Source organism: Camellia sinensis, chromosome 5 (assembly GCF_055761805.1).
Source record: "Camellia sinensis isolate YWXY chromosome 5, ASM5576180v1, whole genome shotgun sequence".
NCBI lineage: Eukaryota > Viridiplantae > Streptophyta > Magnoliopsida > Ericales > Theaceae > Camellia > Camellia sinensis.
The window spans coordinates 54890106-54913693 of record NC_138965.1 but is presented as its reverse complement, the minus strand read 5'-3'; the positions used below and the strand labels follow the sequence as shown (position 1 = coordinate 54913693).

At 32.4% G+C, this 23588-nt stretch overlaps 1 protein-coding gene across 1 annotated transcript; it reads left to right on the top strand.

Annotated features, from left to right (window-relative positions):
• Window positions 1-17285: 17285 nt before the first annotated feature.
• Window positions 17286-22897, top strand: LOC114299376 (DNAJ heat shock N-terminal domain-containing protein). The gene is made up of 4 exons (XM_028244092.2): window positions 17286-17840; window positions 20202-20458; window positions 21604-21790; window positions 22064-22897. The coding sequence occupies exons 1-4, from the start codon at window positions 17400-17402 to the stop codon at window positions 22721-22723; spliced, it is 1545 nt and encodes a 514-aa protein (XP_028099893.2). The 5' UTR covers window positions 17286-17399; the 3' UTR covers window positions 22724-22897.
• Window positions 22898-23588: the final 691 nt, after the last annotated feature.

Sequence of the window (23588 nt, the reverse complement as noted above, 5' to 3'; positions counted from 1 at the left end):
CAAATGAATAATTTAGCTAAACTACTTAACTAATTATTACAAATTGAATTAATTAACTAATCTAGCTAATTAAAATAATTACAATATGAGACGAATTAGCTATTCTAACTAAGTAATTACAAAGCCATTATTTCAAGCACAACACTAATATATTTAAAACATGGATCCCAAGGATCGATGGAAGGCTCATGTATGAATGTGGTTTCCACCCAAAAAAGCCATTGTTTTTGCTGCTGAATGCCTCTGTTGCACAGTAGAACACTTGCTTTGATTTCCACCTCCAGGCCAACTCTGTTATGCTGAGGAAATACACTGCTGGATTTTGCACTGGTGGCTGGCAGAGGGCCTGTCGGCCACTGACGACTGAACTTCCCTGCTGTAATAGAGAGAAAATAGAGCAGAGACAGTGTATTCTTAAGGATTTGTTTGCACAATTTACCCCTCCTTATCATTTGAACAGCTCAAAGGAGTAGTAAACTTGGTTCACAAACCATCAATGGATGCAATTTCATTGCATGATGGCTTATGAATCAAATGTGTAAGTTCAATAAATGCAATGAAACAAGACTCTCAAAACCACCTCCCTATCATGAAAGATTAAGGAAAGTAGTTGACAATGAATCTTGAACTATTTTCATCACTAACGAGTATGAAACGACTCAAGACTCAAGGGTTCAATTAACGTACGATTGAACCCAAACAAGCTATTATCTTGCACCTTTTTTAGCCTCAATTTTATTACTTCATTTTAGATTACCATCCATTTTTTAGTCAATTAAGTCCAAATGTGAGTTTAAGTCCTTTAATGGAAAGAGGGCTCATACCAAGAGTTGCTTTGGGCATGAAAGAGACATCATATCGTTGGTAATGAACCCCCAAAGGGATTAAACCATTAAGCATGACATCTCAATCTCATGCTTAAACAAACAAATAGTTTGAAACCACTTTCAAAGCAAAACAAAAGCCAAGAAATGAGGGAGGTTGCAGAGGTGAGTAGAAGTGATCACAAGTATGGAAAGCCATAAATAAATGCAATCAACTCAAATAGGACGGTGTCTAATGCCTAAAACACCAAACTCATGAGGATAATTACACTACAAGCATGCAAAACAAGCTCAAATGCAACAAACACTTAAAAACAATCCTAAAACAGTTCTAAATAAGTCCTAAAACATGTTGGAATTAAGACAAAAATAACTAGATTAATAAGCTAAAACATGGATCATGCTAGGCTAGTAAGCAAGACATAAGGAGGGAAGGCTAATCCCTCCAATTTTGAACTTCAAACCATGATTTTAGCCACTAAAATAACTCTGAAAATCAGTGTTTAAAAGCTCAAAAAAAGATAGTGCAAAGGTGGGAAACACAAGTGTAAGGGCCTTGAGAGTAAGGTATAAAGAAGGGTGAACGACCCCTCAACCTTTATTGGCCTTAAAACCCAAGTTTCAGCCAAAAAATACCGAGTTTTTACAGCCCAAAATCAGTTGGAAAACAGTAGGAAAAAGAGTAAATACAACAAGTAAAAAGGCAAAGCTTTATACCTTTTGAAGAGGAGATCACTTTCAAGCAATAAAACAAGGCAAACACACCCTCAAGAGCTTAAACAAGGCTCAAAGATACCTCAAATCAAAGATGGAGAGGTTTGGTTAAGAGTGTATAGGCAAAGGTGAAGAGTGTATAGGCAAAGGTTAAGAAATTTGCAAGAGAGAGAGAGAGAGGGAGAGAGAGGAAAAATTTTTCTCCAAAATTTGTCTAACCCCATGGCAAGAAGGAAGGCCTTCTATATATAGAGAAACATGAACCTTCCTTAAAAACATCTAGCCATATATGTGGGAGCAGATGCAAGCATTTGTACAATCAGCTGGCACAACTGTCACAAAATATCTGCAAAACACATTGGTGGCCGGCAGGTCACACCAGTGGTCGGCAACCAGAAGTGATGGCCGGTAGGCCATAGAAGGGGCCGGCAGGCCACAAAAGGTTGCAGGCTTGAAAATCTCTGGGTTTGGTCCAAAACAAGGTAGCAAGGTGTAGGGTTTGAAAGGCTCAAAACTGTGAGGACTTTGAGCATTTAACAAGCATATACACTCATCATTGGGTGTGCAAGCCATGACGTCCAAGTCGTAAGGGCCATAAAAAATGGGGTGTCTACAAGTGCCAATCTGGTTAAGTCCCTTTTTAGTCTCGAGCTCATCAATGTCAATCATATGTTCAATTTCAGCAGCATGCACAACTTTCAATTCATCATTGCGCTTGCATGAAGCACCAACAATATTGACAACAAAAGTCAATTTAGGAAAAAATTATGAATTAGGATAACATCTTTCGATGTTGCCACTAAAGCCAATTGCAAATGATGTGCAAAGCAATGAATATAATAAGCATATGGACAATCATTCAAAACTAATGCTTGTAATCCTTTCCACTCACCTCGCATATTGCTTGCACAATTGAATCCTTGTTCTTGAATATTCTGAATATCTAAATTGTAATGAGACAATATATAATATATTCCATCTTTTAGGGTTGATGCAGCAGTGTTAGAGACATGAATAAGCCCAAAAAAAAGGCTCTTTCACAAAACCATCTTTGTCAACAAATCTCAAAACTATAGCCATTTTCTCATTCTTTGACTTATCACGATCTTCATCAACAATTATGCAATACTTTGCATCACCAATTTCTTCACGAATTACATTCTTCACTTTGGTTGAAAAAATATGTAAAATTTCTTTTTGAATCTTTGGTGATGTGTAAGAGGCATCATTCGGAGCTTTATCCAATACTTTAGCAACATTATCATTATATGACCCCAACAATTTCACTATTTGAAGAAAATTTCCGCGATTGATTGAATCTGGCCTTTCATCATGACCTCTAAAAGCATAACCTTGAAATGCAAGCAATCAGATTGTATCAATTCAGACCTTCAATCTTAGTTGATTATCTACAATTTGTTCAGAAGTGAAATTGTCCAATACCTTTTGTATATGTTGAAATTGATTCATCAAGTCTTCACATGATCTCTTGGCAACATTGTGAAAAGAATTAGGATCTTTCCCTATATGATTCGAAAAAGCACATTGTGTTCCATTCCTAACTTCCTTCCAATTCTGAAATCTATCAACAGTGAATGCTTGCTGCCCATAATATCCAGATCCACATGGTTTATAAAAAAGAAAGCATGGTAAACAAAAAGTTACATCTTTTGCAAGTGAATATTCCAACCATGACAAAAATAGTTTGAACCGTGACGGTTGAAAGCTACAAAGATGAGTTGTTGATCCAGTTTTTGGATACTTTGAAAGTATAGGTTGGTATGGACTAGCCTTAATATAAGCTCGTCGAATTTCATCACGTTAATTAACATGATAATCCCATATCTGTATACGTAATCCAGGATCTCACTCTAATGAACCAATATCAATTTCTTTGACATCAATTTTTTGAGATTTTATGGGAGGATTTTCAGGGATATCAGCATTGGAAGTTGGCAATGTTGTATTGTCAGCATTGACTTCTGAGGAACTTGCATTTTTCCTTTTAAAAAATCTATCAATTGTACATGGCTTTTCCATAATAATCTACAAATCAAAATAGAACTCATTACGTACATGGTTAATATTCTACTTAGAAGTTAGAACCAATTGCTAATGTAATATATATATATATATATATCCCAGGACGTAGGAATTTTTTGTGCCTAGAATTCAGATTCAACACATAAATTTTATACAAGTCTCAATTCATTTTAATTTTGAATTTATAACACTTAATCTAAATAAAATTAAATTTTCCCAAATATGATAAAAACAAAAAAACCCTAGTAATTGAAATCATACGCCCTAATTCATGATTTTTTTTAATATGTAAAATTAAAAAAAAAAATTGCAATTGTATCAACATGACATTGAAAAAACAAGATAATAAAACTATTACAAATTGAAAACAACAATAAAAGAGAATAAGAATCACATACTTATAATAATGAGAAGATTAATAGCAGAAGTAAAACTTTTTTTTTGTTTGTTCCCCAAGTTGATTTGACTCCAAGAAAACCCTATGCTTTCAATAATAAGATGGCTTGCAACAAGTCAAAACCCTTAGTTTTTTTTTCTTTCTTCTTTCTGTCTTTTTCTATCTTCTGTTAAGCTTTTTTTTTTTTTTTTTTTTGGAAAGAAGAGACCTGGCCCTGGGCCATCTAATGAATAGATGGAAGCCCACAAAATAGAAGCATGGGGGCCATTTTACTTAAATAATTATATATTATTGATATTTTGTTGAAAAGTAATATATATTAATAATTTTTTTTTGAGCCGGAGAAGGCGTGGCCCCTGGTAGCCCCCATGTCAGTTCGTCCCTGGTTGGGACTAATCTGAGGATGACATAACATACATTGATGCAAAGAGTGTGTTGTTGATATTCATTCATTTCAAAATAAAACATAACTTTTCAAACATAATTCTTATCATTTTTCAATCAAAAATGAATTTCAAAACATAGCTTTACTATAGTATATTACTCACTGTGGCTCCCGTGAGAAGTAGGATCCACAAGATTTCAACTTACACAAAAGAAAGTGCGAACATTCATGGAATACAATTCAAAATAATGCATTACCACTCTTTTTCGGGTTCAATTCGTAATGTTCTAGTTTTGGTTCATACTATTTCTCTTAAATATGTACTTTTAGGTCCATTTTCAAGTCTTATTCAAGTTTATTTCAAGTTTCAATTAAGCAGAATGAGGCCTGGCAAGTCAAAAATGTGAAAAATAAGCAAAATGGGCTAAAACCCCAGTTGGCTGCACGTGCGAATTCAAGCAGTCTCGCAATTGGTTTTTCAACCCAACTTCCAATTGTCATATATTCCTTATCTAAACTCGGTTTTGGTTGATTCTTGAGTCTAAATTCAAGCCCCAGAAGTTTAGTTTCTAATGATAATAGTTTCATATCCAAATTTCAAATATACAAAGAGATATGATTAAATTAGTGAAGATTGTTCATTTTTATTTTAATTATTCCAAGCCAGTTCTTTTTCTAACTTAGTTCTTATCATATCTTTCATTCCAAAGCTTCAAATCTTGACTCTAGAAGTTCCAAAACATGTATAAATTGAATAACAACTCTTAGAAAAATATTTACATGTAAGAATTTAAGATCAAAATCAAACAAAATCTTAATTTTCAAAACAAATTCACAATTTTGATTTCTTACATATTTTAATTCAATTTCCATCCGCTTCTTTCATATTAAACATTAATTCAAGACTTATAACTTCTAAAACACATCCACGATGCCATCTCACCCTAAACAGGATAGAGAGGTAACCGTCCAATAGTCTTTAACTACCAAAGGCCGTACAAAACAAAAACAAATAATGGGCTATACCATATTTGTGGAATACATAAGCAGAAGTTGTACATACAAAATAATTTAAGGTCATTCAGAGTTGTGCATTGATATAATGACATGAAACGCACAAGTCTTATTTATTGCATAACTAATAATTTGCAAAACTAGGTAAGGGTTACAAAAAGATATAAAACATACAAACATCACAACTATAATAAAAAACTTTCCAATCTCTTACAAACTCCTCTTAGCTTGCGTTGCAAAAATATTTACATGTCTTCTATTTAAAAAAGTAAAAACTCAAAAATAGACTCCACATTTTTAATCCTAGTCATATTGGAACAATCTTCTGTGTAAATAAAATAACTTGAAATAAATTCAAACAAAATAAATAAATAACATACCGGATTTATTTTGTCGAACCAAATAAAAATTACAAGACCAAGTCGAGTGTGTAACACTCTGTCCTTAAGACAGATTCGCCCCGCTACGGTGCTTACGGTTGAGTGGCGTCTATCTCCCAGGATACAATGATCTTCACAAAATTGTTGTAGCACACCAAACAAAATTGTACGGCGAACCAAACCTAGTGTTCTATACTCTCTTAATATTATCTCCAAAACTAATATGAGGAAATAATGCAAATATAAAAAAATTTGGACAACAAAATGAGATAGTTTCAGACTAAATTTCCGGTGTAAAGACTGCTGGAATCAAGGCAGTATTTATAGGCAAAATTTACACAGCCCCGAAAAGGTGCCGGTAGGCTGAACAGGTGCAAAAAGTGTAACAGATACATTTTTGAAATGTCAAACAAATTCATTGTAGTTTATAACGAATCTGTCCGTTTGCATCTTTTGGAACAGCTATACCACACAATTTTGAAAAAAGATCCGTTCGTTGACTAAGTCAAAGAAACTTAAGGTACTTTATTATGTAAACTATTTCAAATATTTATATATATATATATATTAAATCATTGAAATAGTTTAATAAATAAATGAAGAGTTACAAATTTTAGGAAACCACTTAGGAACCTAAAATAGAATTTAGAATTAAATTAAATTCTCACAATTACAAATTTTAAGAAACTACTTAGGAACTCAAAATTTGAATTTAGAATTAAATTAAATTCCCACAATAATTTTTATTGAAAAAATTCAAATGAATTTTATCTAAAAAATTAATGTTAGACACGAAAACGACGTCAACTTCCCATTCACTCATAAATGGTTTTGACGTTCCGTCTTCACCGTGTGACTTGCTACGCAGCAAGGAACACGTCACCTCTTCGGACCTACCCCAAACGTTGTTTGGGCCCACTCAAATAAGGGCTCAAAAATATGTCTATATTAAACCATTTTTCCAACAATCCCCTACATGAATGGAATTTGACGGAGAGAAAATGCAACAACATGATCTAATTACAGAGAGTACAGAAATTGAAAATATTCTGCAAAGGATAGGTAGCTTTTGGCTTTGAACCTTCCCTTGTGAGACACTATCGGATTTACTAGCTAACCAGTGAACATGATGTCTTGAACTGTTCAGCCGTTTGTGTAAACCAAGACAATAGAACTCACACAGTATATCCCCAGACACAGTTTAGTTCTCACTATTGTGTTCATTTTAGCCCTGAACAACCTGGTCTTTCATCAGTGCTCTAGAGAATTGTAGCCCTTTACAAATCTCATAGAACCGGCCCAGTTCACACTCACATAGGTGATTCTTATGAAGAGTATCCTGCTATACTCCACTAGATTAACATAGATATAAGAATCATTAAAATTTTACTTAACCTTTAACGTTGCAGACATCACTATTTCATCAAAGAAATGGGTAGAAGTTAGACTCCCCAGTGATCCTTCTGAGTCATTCACAACTCGGTTGTCCCTCTGAACCTAGATCTTGGGATCTCTAGTCAACTAGGTTGGGTTGCCGTTGTGGTAACTCTTATTTAACAGGCTTAAGTCCCATTCCCCTCAATGAATTCTCAACTAACTCTCTTGCTAACCCTTTGGTTAGTGGATCCGCTATGTTGTCTTTAGACTTAACATATTCTATGGAAATAATTCCATTAGAGAGTAGTTGTCTCACGGTGTTATGTCGACGACGAATGTGTCGTGACTTACCGTTATACATATGACTCTGTGCTCTACCTATAGCTGATTGACTATCATAATGTATGCATATAGCAGGAACCGGTTTTGGCCATATTGAAATATCTTCAAGGAAGTGGCGAAGCCATTCTGTCTCTTTCCCTACTTTGTCTAAAGCTATGAATTCAGATTCCATAGTAGACCTAGCAATACAAGTCTGTTTGGAAGATTTCCAAGATACAGCCGCCCCACCAAGAGTAAAGACATACCCACTGGTGGACTTCGAGTCTCTAGTATCCGATATCCAATTTGCATCACAGTATCCTTCAAGTACTGCTGGATATCTAGTATAGTTAAGCCCAATGTTACGAGTAAATCGGAGATATCTTAGAACCCTTATCATTGCTTTCCAGTGTTCTACTCCCGAATTACTCGTATATCTACTTAATTTACTTACTGCATAAGCGATATCTGGACGGGTGCAGTTCATCAAGTACATTAAGCTTCCAATAATTTGGGCATACTCTAATTGAGAAATACTTTCCTGTACATTTTTAGAAAGATACAAATTAACATCTACAGGAGTTCTAGCAAGATGATCATCATCTTTGCTGAATTTGTCAAGTATTTTCTCAATGTAATGAGATTGTGACAAAGCATATCCTTCTGATGTTTTGGTAATTTTCATACCAAGAATTACATCAGCAATGCCCATGTCCTTCATGTCAAAATGTTTATTCAACATTTTCTTGGTAGTTTTAATCATATCATTATTACTACCTATGATGAGCATATCATCTACATAAAGACATACAATGACATAACATTTATCTGTGTTTTTAATATAAACACATTTGTCACACTCATTAATTTTAAATCCATTTGACATCATTGCCTTGTCAAATTTCTCATGTCATTGCTTTGGCGCTTGTTTTAAACCATATAATGATTTAACCAATTTACACACTTTCTTTTCTTTCCCTGGAACAGAAAACCCTTCTGGTTGTTCCATGTAAATTTCTTCATTTAACTCACCATTTAAGAAAGCGGTTTTAACATCTATTTGATGAATTTCTAGATTGTATAGAGATGCAATGGCAGTTAGCATTCTAATGGATGTGATTCTAGTAACCGGTGAGTATGTGTCAAAGTAATCTAGACCTTCTTTCTGTCTAAAACCTTTGACTACAAGTCTTGCCTTGTATTTATCTATTGATCCATTCGCTTTCAATTTTCTTTTGAAAATCCACTTGTAGCCAAGAGGTTTACAACCTGGTGGCAAGTCCACTAATTCCCAAGTGTGATTTTGCAAGATGGATTCAACTTCACTGTTGACAGCTTCTTTCCATAAATGAGCTTCAGGACTGAACATAGCCTCTTTAAAAGTTAAAGGCTCATTTTCTAACAAATATGTTAGAAAATCTGGACCAAAAGATTTTGAGGTTCTAGCACGTTTACTACGCCTGAGTTCCTCTTCCTCATTTTGATCTAACTCTTGTTCTTGATTATGTTCTTGATCCTGACTAGTAATAGCATCAAAAGATCTTTTATTAGTACTAGTTTCCTGTCCAGTCTTCTTTGGAAATACATGTTCAAAGAAAGATGCATTCCGAGATTCAATAATAGTATTTACATGCATTTCGGAATGTTCTGATTTATGAATCAAAAACCAATATGCACTACTATTCTTGGCATAACCAATAAAAATGCAATCAATGGTCTTAGGACCTATCTTAGTCTTTTTAGGACTAGGAATAGCCACTTTAGTCAAACACCCCCACACTTTTAAGTATTTGTAGGATGGTACTCTTCCATGCCACAATTCATAAGGTGTTTGATTTATTTTCTTTCGGGGTACTTTATTTAAAATATAATTAGCAGAAAGTATTGCTTCCCCCCACAAGTTCTGAGGTAATCCAGAACTAATTAACATGGCATTCATCATTTCTTTTAAAGTCTTATTTTTCCTTTCAGCAATTCCATTTTGCTGAGGTGAGTAAGGAGCGGTGGTTTGATGAATTATTCCATGTTCTTTACAAAACTCACCAAAAGGTGATTCATATTCACCACCTCTATCACTTCTAAGTTTCTTGATTTTCTTACCAAGTTGATTTTCAACTTCATTCTTATATTGAATGAAAGTTTCCAAAGCTTCATCCTTGGTTCGAATTAAATAGACATAACTATATCTATTATAGTCATCTATAAAAGTGATAAAATACTTTTTCCCACCTCTAGTTTGAATTGATTTAAAATCACAAATGTCACTATGAATTAATTCAAGTGGTTCCGTACTTCTTTTAATTGAATGAAAAGGAGTTTTAGATAATTTTGCCTCAACGCAAATTTCACATTTAAGATTTGAATCAATGTTAAATTTAGGTAAACATTCCATATTAATTAATTTACGCAAAGATCCATAATTAACATGTCCTAGTCTACCATGCCATAAATTTGAAGACTCAAGCAAGTAAGAAGAAGATGTAGTATTATTAATAACTGAGGGTACAACGGTCATTCCATTTAACTTGAAAAGACCATCAGACATGTAACCTTTTCCTACATACATCCCATTCTTAGTAAGTACAAATTTATCACTCTCAAATACTAGCCTAAACCCATTCTTACTCAACAAAGATCCGAAAACAAGATTCTTGCGAATGTCCGGTACATGCAGCACATTGTTGAGAGTGAGTTCCTTTCCAGATGTCACCTTGAGTACAATCTTTCCTTGTCCTTCAACTTTGGAAGTTGAGGAGTTGCCCATAAAGAGTTGTTCACCATTATCCACTGTAGAATAAGATGTGAACATCTTTTTGTCGGCACAGATATGGCGAGTAGCACCAGTGTCCACCCACTATTCTTTAGGATTTCTGACAAGATTTTCCTCGGAAACAGCTGCAGAAAGATTGATGTCATCGACACCATTGGAAATATTGTCCACTTCGGTCATATGGGCTTGAGCAGGCTTCTTGCTTGTTCTTCTTTTGCTTTTGCCTTTGCTACGGCAATCTTTGGCCCGATGTCCCTCTTTGTCACAGATGTAACATTTGCCATTAAACTTGTACTTTTTATTTTCCCCCCCTTTAGAGCCGTGTGATGAACTTTCTCTAAAAGACTTTCGTTTCTTGGTTTTTGAAGCATGTTCCACCACATTTGCCTTAGACTCCATAGGAAACTTACCAGCCCGCTTTTAAGAATTGCGGTTGTCCTCCTCAATCCTCAAACGCACAATTAACTCGTCTATAGAAATTTCTTTGCGTTTGTGTTTGAGGTAGTTCTTGAATTCCTTCCAGCCTTTTGGTAATTTTTCAATTAAGGCTGCAACTTGAAAGGATTTACTGAGAGACATACCTTCTGCGTGAATGTCATGCAGGATGAGTTGGAAATCTTGAGCTTGGCTGATCACAGTTTTTGAATCAACCATTACAAAATCCAAGAATCTGCTAACCACAAATTTCTTTGAGCCGGCATCTTCCGTTTTGTAATTTTTCTCCAACGATTCCCAAAGTTCCTTTACAGTCTTGATTGAACTGTAGACGTTGTATAATGTGTTGTCAAGTCCGTTCAAGACGTAATTCCGGCAAAGGAAATCGGCATGTTTCCAGGCATCAACCGCAGCAACCACTTGCCGGTCGGTTTCATCATCTTTCAGGATAGGAGCATCTTCACGGAGGAAACGAGCCAGGTTCAGAGTTGTAAGATAGAACAACATTTTCTGTTGCCATCTTTTAAAGTCAGTTCCTAAGAACTTCTCTGGCTTTTCACCGTGATTTACCGGTACTGTTACAACAGGAGAGGGGGTTGGCGTCATTGCACCCACCACAGTAGTACTTGTTTGGGCATTTGTTTCAGTAGCCATCAATTCTAATATATAAAACAAAATTATAATTAGAATTTACACTACACAGAAAATTAAACCAAATTTACAGAATTAAATTCTGTAAAAATAAAAGAAATAAGAATGTAACTTTTATTTTCCAATTAATTTGAAAATAAAATAAAGTTTTATTTAAACAAATTAATTCCACACAGAAAATTAAATTCTGTAAAAAAAAAAAGAAATAAAAACTATAACTTTTATTTTTCAATTAATTTGGAAATAAAATAAAATTTTATTTAACTAAATTAATTCCACACAAGAAATTAAATTTTGTAAAATAAAAGAAATAAAAACTATAACTTTTATTTTTCAATTAATTTGGAAATAAAATAAAATTTTATTTAACCAAATTAATTCCACACAGAAAATTAATTTCAGTAACACTTCAATAATTAAAATACTGAAAACAGAATTTTAATTAATGAAAACTCAGAAAAATAATTTCTAAAACCCAAAATTAATTTCTGAAAAAATTCCACAAAAATATATTCTGAATTGTTAATGACACCAGTATCGTACTACTAGTTGTTGTCAAAGAAAAGAGACAGTATATTACTACTATCTGTCAAATAGCATATAATCACTATTTGTTTTTCCAACCAGAATATTATTTTGTAAATCCACAGAAAATAATTTTTTTCCGAAATTATTTATGAAGAATGTAAAAGGAAAACAAACGAAAAATTCTGTAAACAGAATAATTCGAATCTGTCTTAAGATTGTTGGAATAATCTTCTGTGTAAATAAAATAACTTGAAATAAATTCAAACAAAATAAATAAATAACATACCGGATTTATTTTGTCGAACCAAATAAAAATTACAAGACCAAGTCGAGTGTGTGACACCCTGTCCTTAAGACAGATTCGCCCCGCTACGGTGCTTACGGTTGAGTGGCGTCTATCTCCCAAGATACAATGATCTTCACAAAATTATTGTAGCACACCAAACAAAATTGTATGGCGAACCGAACCTAGTGTTCTATACTCTCTTAATATTATCTCTAAAACTAATATGAAGAAATAATGCAAATAAAAAAAAATTTGGACAACAAAATAAGACAATTTCAGACTGAATTTCCGATGTAAAGACTGCTGGAATCAAGACAGTATTTATAGGCAAAATTTACACAGCCCCGAAAAGGTGCCGGTAGGCTGAACAGGTGCAAAAAGTGTAACAGATACTTTTTTGAAATGTCAAACAGATTCATTGCAGTTTATAAAAACCGAATCTGTCCGTTTGCATCTTTTGGAACAGCTATACCACACAATTTTGAAAAAAGATCCGTTCGTTGACTAAGTCAAAGAAACTTAACCAAGTCAAAGAAACTTAAGGTAGTTTATTATGTAAACTATTTCAAATATTTATATATATATATATATTAAATCATTGAAATAGTTTAATAAATAAGTGAAGAGTTACAAATTTTAGAAAACCACTTAGGAACCTAAAATAGAATTTAGAATTAAATTAAATTCTCACAATTACAAATTTTAAAAAACCACTTAGGAACTTAAAATTTGAATTTAAAATTAAATTAAATTCCCACAAGAATTTTTATTGAAAAAATTCAAATGAATTTTATCTAAAAAATTAATGTTAGACACGAAAACGATGTCAACTTCCCATTCACTCATAAATGGTTTTGACGTTCCGTCTTCACCGTGTGACTTGCCACGCAGCAAGGAATACGTCACCTCTTCGAATCTGCCCCAAACGTTGTTTGGGCCCACTCAAATAAGGGCTCAAAAATATGCCTATATTAAACCATTTTTCCAACAAGTCATTCTCATCATCACCTACATATATATATACATATATATATATATATATATATGGGAGAAAGAGAGTCAATGCCTAGTGAATAATATTTAGATGTTCTTTAATTTTCTATCAGGAAATTCGCTTAATAACTTAAAATAATACTTTTCGTTGTTTCTCTACTCATGTGCCTCACAATTATTTTGGTCATATTTGCATAATATTTTTCTTATATATAACACAAACTAATTTTATATAATATTTTTCATCTATACAACTACTAATTTGCAATAAATTTTACATCTTAAATATTTTTCACACTCACTTTTACTTTAATATTTCATTAAGGATTAAAAAAAAGGAGACGTATGCCCTCTAGTCCGACCAGAGGATGTTGTTTAGGCTCGTGGGGCCCACCATTGCCCCTGTTTTGATAATCTAAACTGTTCATTTTGTCGGACACTTCATATATTTTATTCAGACAAAAAATTAAGTCGATTCGATAATCATAACCTATTCAATTTATCTCATTTTCACCAAAAAAATAGACGATAATTGTGTTTTTGAAAATAAACCATACATTTTTTGGTGACAAACACAATAAATTACTTTTTTTTTTTTTTTTTTGGATAAAATACACAAAGTGTCTGATAAAACAAACAATTCAGATCATCGAAATGGGGCCTATGTTGGGCCTCACAGGTCCAAATAGCTCCCTCAAATCTAGATTTTGGACTGGGGGATTGTTGGCACCATAAATAAATAATTTATTATTATTATTATTGATAAATTGCAGGACACGTGACACTCTCCTACTCATTTGGAGGTTATGAGAAGTTACGAATTATTAAACACATGTGAAACAATGATGGAGAATGTAGAAGCTCATGGAGCATGAATTGGAGGTTAAAGGAAGTTATGGAGACATAAAGATAAAGTGGAAAATCATGGAATGTGAAGTGTGGAAAATGGAAAAATGTGATAGTTATTAGGTAGTTTTTTTCCTACAAATGTTTGCCTATAAAATAGCCATTCATGGCTACATTGTACAAAGATCTAAAAGTCAAATCAAAGACAATTGATTTCTATTTTTCTTGTCATTTATATTTCTGCACTTAATTTTCTGTACTTTATTTTATGCACTTCATTTTCGAAGCATAGGAGTAGAGGTAAATTTTGTGCACTTTATTTTATGCACTTTCTTTTCAAAGCATAGGAGTAGAGGTAAATTAATGGTTTGTTTGATTGTTCACTCAATCACCTCGATTGTTCATTCAATCATCTTTCTTCATCTCCGTTCTTCTTCTTTTAATTTTTGTTTTCTCTACACTTAACAATTTTGAAATCCTTTTCATTGAGGCAAAAGAACTACCAACACAATTACTTGATAATTGGTTTGAATTTAATCTGTAAGGATTTTTCAATCCTTGCTGGCACGCTCGCATTTATAGTATTTTCTTTCGTAGAAAAAACAAGCCAACATGGATCCTCCTCTTAAACAAAATATATGTACTAACTATAGCAGAGTGAAGCGATTTTGAGGGCAGATTATAAATTTAAAAATTCAATCCGCCGTTAGCAGACGGATCGATCTGGATCAATGCGGTTTTAACGAATTAAACTGTATTTTGCACAGCCTTACCTATGACAGATAAGTTTCTTGACTATTCACCTTTTTTTTTTTAAGCCAAAAAAACTTTATTTTTTTATAATATTTCAAACAATTATATTTTGGGACTAGATTGTCTCTAGTTCTTCATCAGATAGTCCATACCAGTTCGGCTCATTGGTCCAATTTTTGGACTCTGCTTAAATGATCTGAACGGTTCACATTTTAAGATTTGTCGATTATATCATTTTTGCAAAAAATCAAGTCGATCAGATAACTGAAAATACATTTTTAGATCAATTTTATATGAATCATTTATTTTATCACGTCCATTTTCAAAAATCAAGGACAACAATAATATGAATTTATATTTTGTCCTTTTAAATTCATACACAAAACGTATAATTATGACAATTAATGTTTTCAAAAAAATTGAAAGCGTAGTTTTGAAAAGTTTGTATTTTTAAAGTGTAATAAGTCTACTAAAAACAAATTTTTCCAAAGAGACTAATATTTTGGGACGATGAGAATATATAAAATTGATCTCAATATATGATTATCGTTATCTAATTGACTTAAGTTTTTATAAAAATAATATAATCAATAAATTTTAAAATATAAATAATTCAAATTATTAAAATAAAACATAAAAATAAAGTTATTAAACTAAGCAACACCTCTCTAATTCGACGGTGGACTGGAAATAAAATCCCATGGAGGTGACATGATCTGTCTATTGTGCCTGTTTGGTACAGCTTAAAAGCTGCTTATTTCAGCTTTCAGCTTAATTTAAGTTATTTTGATGTGTTTGGTTTAACTTAACAATACAGCTTATAACTTTTTGTAAGTCAGAAATCAGCTTAATCTTTGAGTGGGGCAGAAGATGCTTAATTTATAAGTCAGAAATCAACTTATGTTTATTGTTATAAGTTATAAACTGTTTCGACATAAGGTATAAGTACTTTCCAACAGTTCTACCAAACATGCCATTGTGTGCTACGGAGTGGGGCTTGGCCTGATCGGGTCGCTATCTTTCTTAAAGCAAACAAATCAAAATATCTCACACGTTAGAGATCTTTGTTACGCAAACAAATATCTGATCTCTCACCTCTCCCACCCAAAAAAAAATATCTCCAACGCCAAAATGTGGGAGTGCCAAATTGTTTACTGTACACACCATTAAAGTGATATATCATAGGTATAGGTATAGTTATATTATTATTTTTCTTTAATTGTAATTAATTTTTTAATTACAATAATATTTTAATTATAACTTATGAGATTTTTTGTTATGATTTTTATTCTTATTTTTATAATTTTGACATTTTTTTTTATAATTATAAAGTACATTTTATCTCCAAATTATATAGATTCGTCCATCCTATTTTATTTATTTATTTATTTATTTTTATCTTTACAAGTGGCCATCTCTTCTAACTTTAAAAAAATAAAAAATAAATAAATAAAATAAAAAATAAAAAATTAAGTTCTCACTACTCTATATATAAGAAACTGGATGTCCAAATATGAAATTAAAAATTTTGGATAAAATATAATAAAACGAAATTAATTTCTCATATCTAGTATCAGCTACAAGTATTAACATTCAAGAAGAGAAAAAGTTAAAGAAAATTCACCAAGTTACTTGATTACATTTATTAAGAATTTAAATATTAATTCTATTTAGAAGCCTTTAATTATATGGAAAAATATTGATAACAACTCAAAATATATCACTTCAATAGATATTATCTTACATTTTCCATCTTTCGTAATTGAACATGGATACAAGAAAATAGAGTGTCCTAAATAAGTATACTTGTTGTCTTTTTAGACTAAAAAATTGAGGTTAAAAATATGGATGTTTGGGTTAATTTTTTGACTTTTTATGAAAAAATGTGTAATAAAAAATTATAAAAATTAATTTGTAAGGAAAAATTCGAATTGAAAATTGTGCAGCCGTAATTGTTGACTTTTGATAAATAATGTTAAATTTTTAACTTTTTAAATAATTTTTTGACTTTTTAACTTGACTATATGTCAAACTTCGCCTTAGTTATATGTATGTTTTCATACTTTTTTTCCCCACTATTAATGTCAATAGAAATTACTGTTATAGTCTATATTTAAAAATAAAAGATTTTACTCTATTCGCCCCCTCTACATCAAAATACTGGGTCCATTCCTGTATTGAGAGGCGTGTACTATACCTTTTTCACTATATTGCGATTCTCTCCGTTCTAAAATTATAATGATAAATCTTTTTATTACATTATTTAAAAATTATATATGATTCTTTAAAATTTAAAATAATAATAAATTTTTGTGATTATTAATTTCACAATTATGTAATAAACGGGTAATTATTTAATATTTCTAAAGTGATGTATCATAGAAAAAAAAGATAGAAGCCCACAATTTGTGTTGCGATGAGGAAACAATATAAAACTAAATAATTAATGATTGACTTGAAATATAATCAAATAATATTCTAAAAATATTAAATAATCTTTTGTAATAAAGATACTCCATTATATTACAATAATGTAATGAAGAGAATCTCACGTACAAACAAAACCCCATAGTCGTAACCCGCCCACCACATTTTACTCTCCATCTCTCATATCTCATCGCATCCCATCCCATCCCATCCCATCCCTTGCTTGCTGATCGAGGTAGAGGAGGGAGGAGCAAAATGCATTGCACTGGTGCCAGCCTTGTTCTTCTTCCTCCATACAGAAGATACAACAACAACAACAACAACAACAAGAGATACAACAGATCCACTCCTAGTTTTGCTTCATTAATCATAACTACTAAAAATCCAAAAACCTTCTTCTCCAACACTAGCAGTTTTTACACTAGTACTACACTACCAACTGCTCTACAGAATAAGAACAATTATCGTCTTACATGTAGATGCAGCAAGGCTTCTTCTCCTTTAGAGTTGGATCTGTATGATCTTCTAGGTGTTGATAGCTCTTCTTCTCAATCCCAGATCAAGTTGGCTTACAGGGCTCTTCAGAAGCGCTGCCACCCGGACATTGCTGGCCCTGCTGGCCATGACATGGCTATCATTCTCAATGATGCCTACTCTCTTCTTTCTGATCCTAATTCTCGTTTTGCTTATGATAAGGTCAGTATCTTCTTCTTTTTAATCTATTATCTTCCAATAATTTCTATGTATTATACTACTATATTATACGAGTTGGATTCTTTCTCGTCTATAATCTAGACTAGATAGTGTTGTCTGGGTCTATAAAACCTATCACGGGTATATGCTAAATTAAAATTAGATCAATTTAATAATCGTAATATATTTAATTTATTATATTTGTAAATAAAAAATAAATTAAAAACACAATTATCATCCATTTGTTTGGTAACAAGAAGATAAATTGAATACTTTACGATTATCGGATTGACTAAATTTTTGTGTTTGGATGATATATACAAAATGTATGGCAAAATGAACGATTTAGATAATTAAAATGAGACTCATGATCCCATTACATCAAATTTAAATTAGAATTTATAATTTGTTATAGTTTTAACTACAAATCCATATATTGACTGCGCACACACTGCTTACTTATTATATAAAGCACATATGTGTGAACCGTCACATATTTTTCATTCCTAAATTGTCCCTGAACAATTCCGTCTACATAATTATCTTAAATTCTAATATTAAATTTCAAATTTTGTTTAACTTCAATTTTTCCGTACATTTAATTGTTAATTTTCATAAGGAATGGCTCTAGGTGCACTCACCTCCAAGAAGGGGCACATAATAAAAAAAAGTAGTCATTTTATGTGATAAAAATTATGATTTTGGTGGTATGTGTTGTGCTACTTTGTGATAAAAATCATCAATGACAAATTTATAATGTACAACCCAAAGATATAAATAACAAAGTTATGTCAATTTATAGTATATTTTTTGTGATTAACCAAAAAATTATATTGTTTAATGATAAGAAAAATTATGACATTGATACAAAGTCTGCCACATCATCACTTGACCGAAATATCTTTATATTATTACTATTTTTATAATCAAGAATCGAATCCATCCGACACAAGGGCAGAACCACCCCTCGAAGGTAAACTTGAGGTTCAAAGCCCACCACCTAGCCAATGAATTAGACAAACGGGAATGGATTTGAACCGTTATCAATAACGTGAGGAGTATACCCATTTATCAATTCAGATTATTTTATTAAAATGTGAGATGCACATAAATAACTTAAAGGAAGTTATATTGATTCAAAACTTTAAAATTAAATAATTTTAATTCTACATCCATTTTCCACAAAATTTATATTTTTTTGAAACCTATTCGAAGATATTTACCAAACAAAAAGATTTTGGAAAAAAGGGGGGGAACTTCACAGTTGGCTGAGAAATTTCACTGTGAATTAAGAAACTTCTCAATTACAACTGTGAAATTTATAAGTTACGCAAGCATAAAAACACCAAATAGTTTTCTTTTTTTTAATTTTAATTTTTACATAATTTCATTTTCATATTGAACTTGTTAGATAAATCTTAATAAGTGCATTTCAAAAATAAATTTTTTATTAGAAATGGGTGTATACAACAAAAGTTATGACATTTTAATGTTTGAAATAAATAAAACTAAAAGCTAGATAACTTAGCGCATAAGATGCGCTCCACTAAGGGACAAATCGTTCTTAATCTTCACTTAAAATTAAAAAAATGGACTTAACATGTTAAAGATTAAAATGAATGGGACTTACTAGGTATAGAAAAAGTAAAAAAATAGTGTTGAGATCCAGGGATAGAACCAGAATTTTATCTCCAAAGGACCCAAAGATAAATAAATTTTTTTCACCATATATACAAACACACATGTATGTATAATATAAAAAAAAAAAAATTTCTAGAAAATAAAAAGAGAATGTGAGATTATGGTAGAAGGACATGATATCTTTTATACTGAGAGATTATTTTATTTATAAAATAATATATATATTTTAAAAGTGTTAATGGTTAATAGAATTTTACAGAAATAAGGGGGTCATGACACCCTATAGTCTTCTTCTAATTTCATCCCTGCCGAGATCTAATCTAGCATAATACTCATTCGTAGAACTTTCTACCAAGTAACCCTTGTTTTGACACATGCATTAGTTTTGCATGATGGCTAACAGGCCCTGCACCTCCTTAGGAGGTTAGGAGTTTGATTTACTCATTTATGTGCTGGAATTTTCTATCTTTGTATCTTTTTGTTCAAATATTTCTTGTGTGCATGTCAAGTTTTGTTGTATGCTTATGATAATATGATTCCAATGTTTTTAATTTTATATTGTTGAATGTCTAGTCCAATATGAGTCTCAGAATATTCCTAAATATCTACAAATTGACAGAAAAGAGAAAAAAGGGGAACACAAAAAAGGCTACCATCTGTGAGTGTTTGTGCATGCATTGTTTTATATGATTCCTTGTTTATGCATTTATTTTTAATAAGCAGGAACAAGCAAAGTTTTCAGAATTAAGAGGGTATACTGGGAAACCTATATATTCAGTATGGTTTGGAGCAGAAAAGGAAGAAAGGGCTGTGTTTGTGGATGAAGTAAAGTGTGTTGGTTGCTTAAAATGTGCCTTGCTTGCTGAGAAGACATTTGCTGTTGAATCAGTTTATGGGAGAGCTCGGGTTGTTGCTCAATGGGCCGATCCCGAAAACAAAATCCATGAGGCCATTGACGCATGTCCAGTCGACTGCATCTCGTAAGGATTTTTATACCTCCCTCAACCTTCTTCTGTCTGTTTGGTTCCCTCATTGATTTATCAATTTGTCAAGGCTAAGAAGAGTGTTCTGTTTCTGCCCCATCCGAATTAAGTCAGGACAGCATATTATTTATTAATCACCTAACTTTGCTTCTTTGAAATCCATATTTAATCATTTCATTTCATTCTATTCAAATCAATTGAAAAAAAGAAGAGTTAAATCAAAAGAAAATGGTATCCTTGTTCACCTCAATTTTTTTATGCATCCACTTACTAGAAATCTTATACCCTCCCATTAGGCATAAGGAGTTACAAGGTGAGAAGTGTAATGTATTTATGGCTACCAATGCTAAAAATTATGGTTCATACAAAATAAAGTTAAAAAGGAACAAAGAAAAGCAGTTAGAGATGAACATAATGAATGAAAAGAGTTATGATTTGATGATTTATTTTTGATTATTTGATGTAAAGCAAACACTAATATTGAGTTAGGTGAATTATTTTTACTTGTAAAGATTATATATAAAATTATAAAGAGGGAAAAAAAAAAAAAAAAAGTGAAGGCTGAGGGGTGAAATTGGTTCAATTCGGTTCAACTGGTTTTTTTTTTTTTTTGGTAGATTTTGAGCCAAACCGAAGTAATCGGTTTTGTTTTTTTTTAAACCGAACAAACTGCAATGCATCGAACTAAACCGTTTTATGCGGTTTCGGTGTGGTGCATTGCAGTGCTATGGTTTTGGGCCTCACATTTTAGGCCTACTTTTATTCATTACAAAAATGAAGTTGGGCCTTGGAAACTAAAGTCAACAACACTTAAGCAAAATTTTTACATATGCCTACTTTATCAAATTAAATTGGGCTTTATTTACCAAAAAAGATATTTGAATTGGGCTTTGAAATCCTTGTCCACTAAGAGCTAAAAAATTGAAAAATAAAAATGCATCTAAAGGCATCCCAGCATACATCTATACCAACATGTTATAAAGACATCCCAGCATACATCTATACCACCATGTTATAAAGACATCCCAGCATACATCTATACCACCATTTCCTGTCGATGAATAAGCATGTGAGTTGAGTCTTCCTATAGGTTTTTATTTGCTAATTGATTTAGTTTATTTTCGCTCCTGTGTTAAACATAGGGTTGTGGAGAGGTCCAACCTAGCTGCCTTAGAATTCCTAATGTCCAAGCAGCCACGAGGCAATGTTAGAATTGGTGCAAGCAATGCAGTGGGTACACGCGTCTCAAATATCTTCGTTGATGTGGAGAAATTCCAAGCCAGGTTTCAGGATGCTAAGAATAAAGCTTCTTCTACTGATCAATCCACAGTGAGTGCTTCAAATATCTATCTGACTCTTCTCTAGTATTTGTGCCATAAACTAGTTTTTTTAGTTATTCTGACTCTCAAGTGTTCATTATAAATCTGTAGTTTCACAGTGCTTTCGACAAACTAAAGTAGTAAACGATGTGTAAAAATCTTCTATGCCATTGGTTAGCATATTATGTTTTTTTCTTTTTCTTTTTCTTTTCATATATGGTCTAATTTGTACCTTCTAGGCAAACCATGTACCAACCATAAACCATAAAAATGTGCATTTTAGGAATCAGATGCCCAAAGAGAAGCAAGAAGTTCAGCTATTCAAGCAATCAGATCAATCTCAAATTGGTTGTACTGGCATTCACCCATTGCAGGAGGAGGAGGAGGAGGATCAAGTACTACTGGCAAAAATTTGATACCCAGTGGCAAGAAATCCACTGAACCAAATATCAAGAAGCTCCAAGAAGCTGCCGCGGCCAGAAAACATGCAAGAGAGAATGGAAAACCGATTAGTCAAATCCCATCAAGTTACATATATAATGATGACTATTGGATTCCATCAACTCTGAAATTGCCTGAGGCAACAACCCACCAGAATATCTCTGGCTTTGGAATTGCTTCGGAGTCTTCTCATACCACCAAGGATGTCTACAAAACAAATAATCAAGATTTTACAGTAAGGAAAGACATGAAGAGAAACCCTTTTGTGTGGGGTATTCCAATGGCAATAGCAACAGTTGCAGCAGCAATAGTTCGTTTACAAATACAGGAAGGGTCGAGTGGTAGATTGGAAGAGCATATAGGGGGCTCATCGGCATTGCATATTGTCAATAGCTCCTGGTTGCAGGTTGTTTTAGCTGGGATTACATGGTATCTCATTGGTACATATACGGTAGAACTAGTAGAGGCCTTTCGAAGTAAGATGGGGATGTATAAAAAATAATAAGGAAGATAATACTTGAGCATATATGATTATAGCATAGACATTCAATTTCTATAAATGTATATATTCTTCAACAATACTTACTGAAGAATTGAGATGAAATGACACTCTAGAATTTGAAAGCATATGACACAGCCACCCAATAATAGAAATTCAGATGTTGGTCGATGATTTTATTCTCCTCTCTGTGCGCCCTTTTTTTTTAATGATCTTTATTGCCATATTTGTCATCAACATCTTGGTCATCTACATTTGAGCATTTTCTTCGTAATGGTTGTTCTCCCCAAAGATTCAGTTTATCTATGTAGCTATACCTTAGGTGAATGTGGAAAGAAACAAAAGGGACCATAAGTGAAAAAATTATTGAAAGCAACACTGAAAGTAAAAAGGGAATTAGTTTGTACAATTTCTCAAGAGTATTTTTCTTGTTAGCTGCTAGTGAGAGAGCTGAGGTCTAAACTTTCCAATTTTTTTGGGTTTTTAAGGATCTTGGAAAATGGTCAATTAAATGATTATTAGACCACAAATTTAGTGAAATGAGTTCTCATATAGCTCATCTATTTAATGAATGGTCAGACTTGCCAATCATTAGAATGACTAATGTCTGGAGTGGCACACCTTGGAAATAATATGAATTACTTTGCAGCATGAATGGCATATAATTCTTGGATCAAAGGGATAGGCAAGACAAAGCGGGCCAATCTCGAAATTGCATGAAATTTGGTGGATTGATAGACCCCAGTGGATTTTGAGCAAAATCTATCATCAATTTTGCGAATTTGCCATTTTTTTAAAAAGATTTGAAACTTCAATTTCTCGTAGTGTAAACCTTGGAATCTGATTTCGTCGAATCTACCATTATCAT

Bases quoted from the DNA above. Each gene is read 5' to 3' on its own strand.
- LOC114299376 (XM_028244092.2), top strand. From the start codon at position 17,400: ATGCATTGCACTGGTGCCAGCCTTGTTCTTCTTCCTCCATACAGAAGA. The intron at 20,459-21,603 runs GTAAGGATTTTT...TGTTAAACATAG, and splicing joins TGTCCAGTCGACTGCATCTC to GGTTGTGGAGAGGTCCAACC. The intron at 21,791-22,063 runs GTGAGTGCTTCA...TGTGCATTTTAG, and splicing joins CTTCTACTGATCAATCCACA to GAATCAGATGCCCAAAGAGA.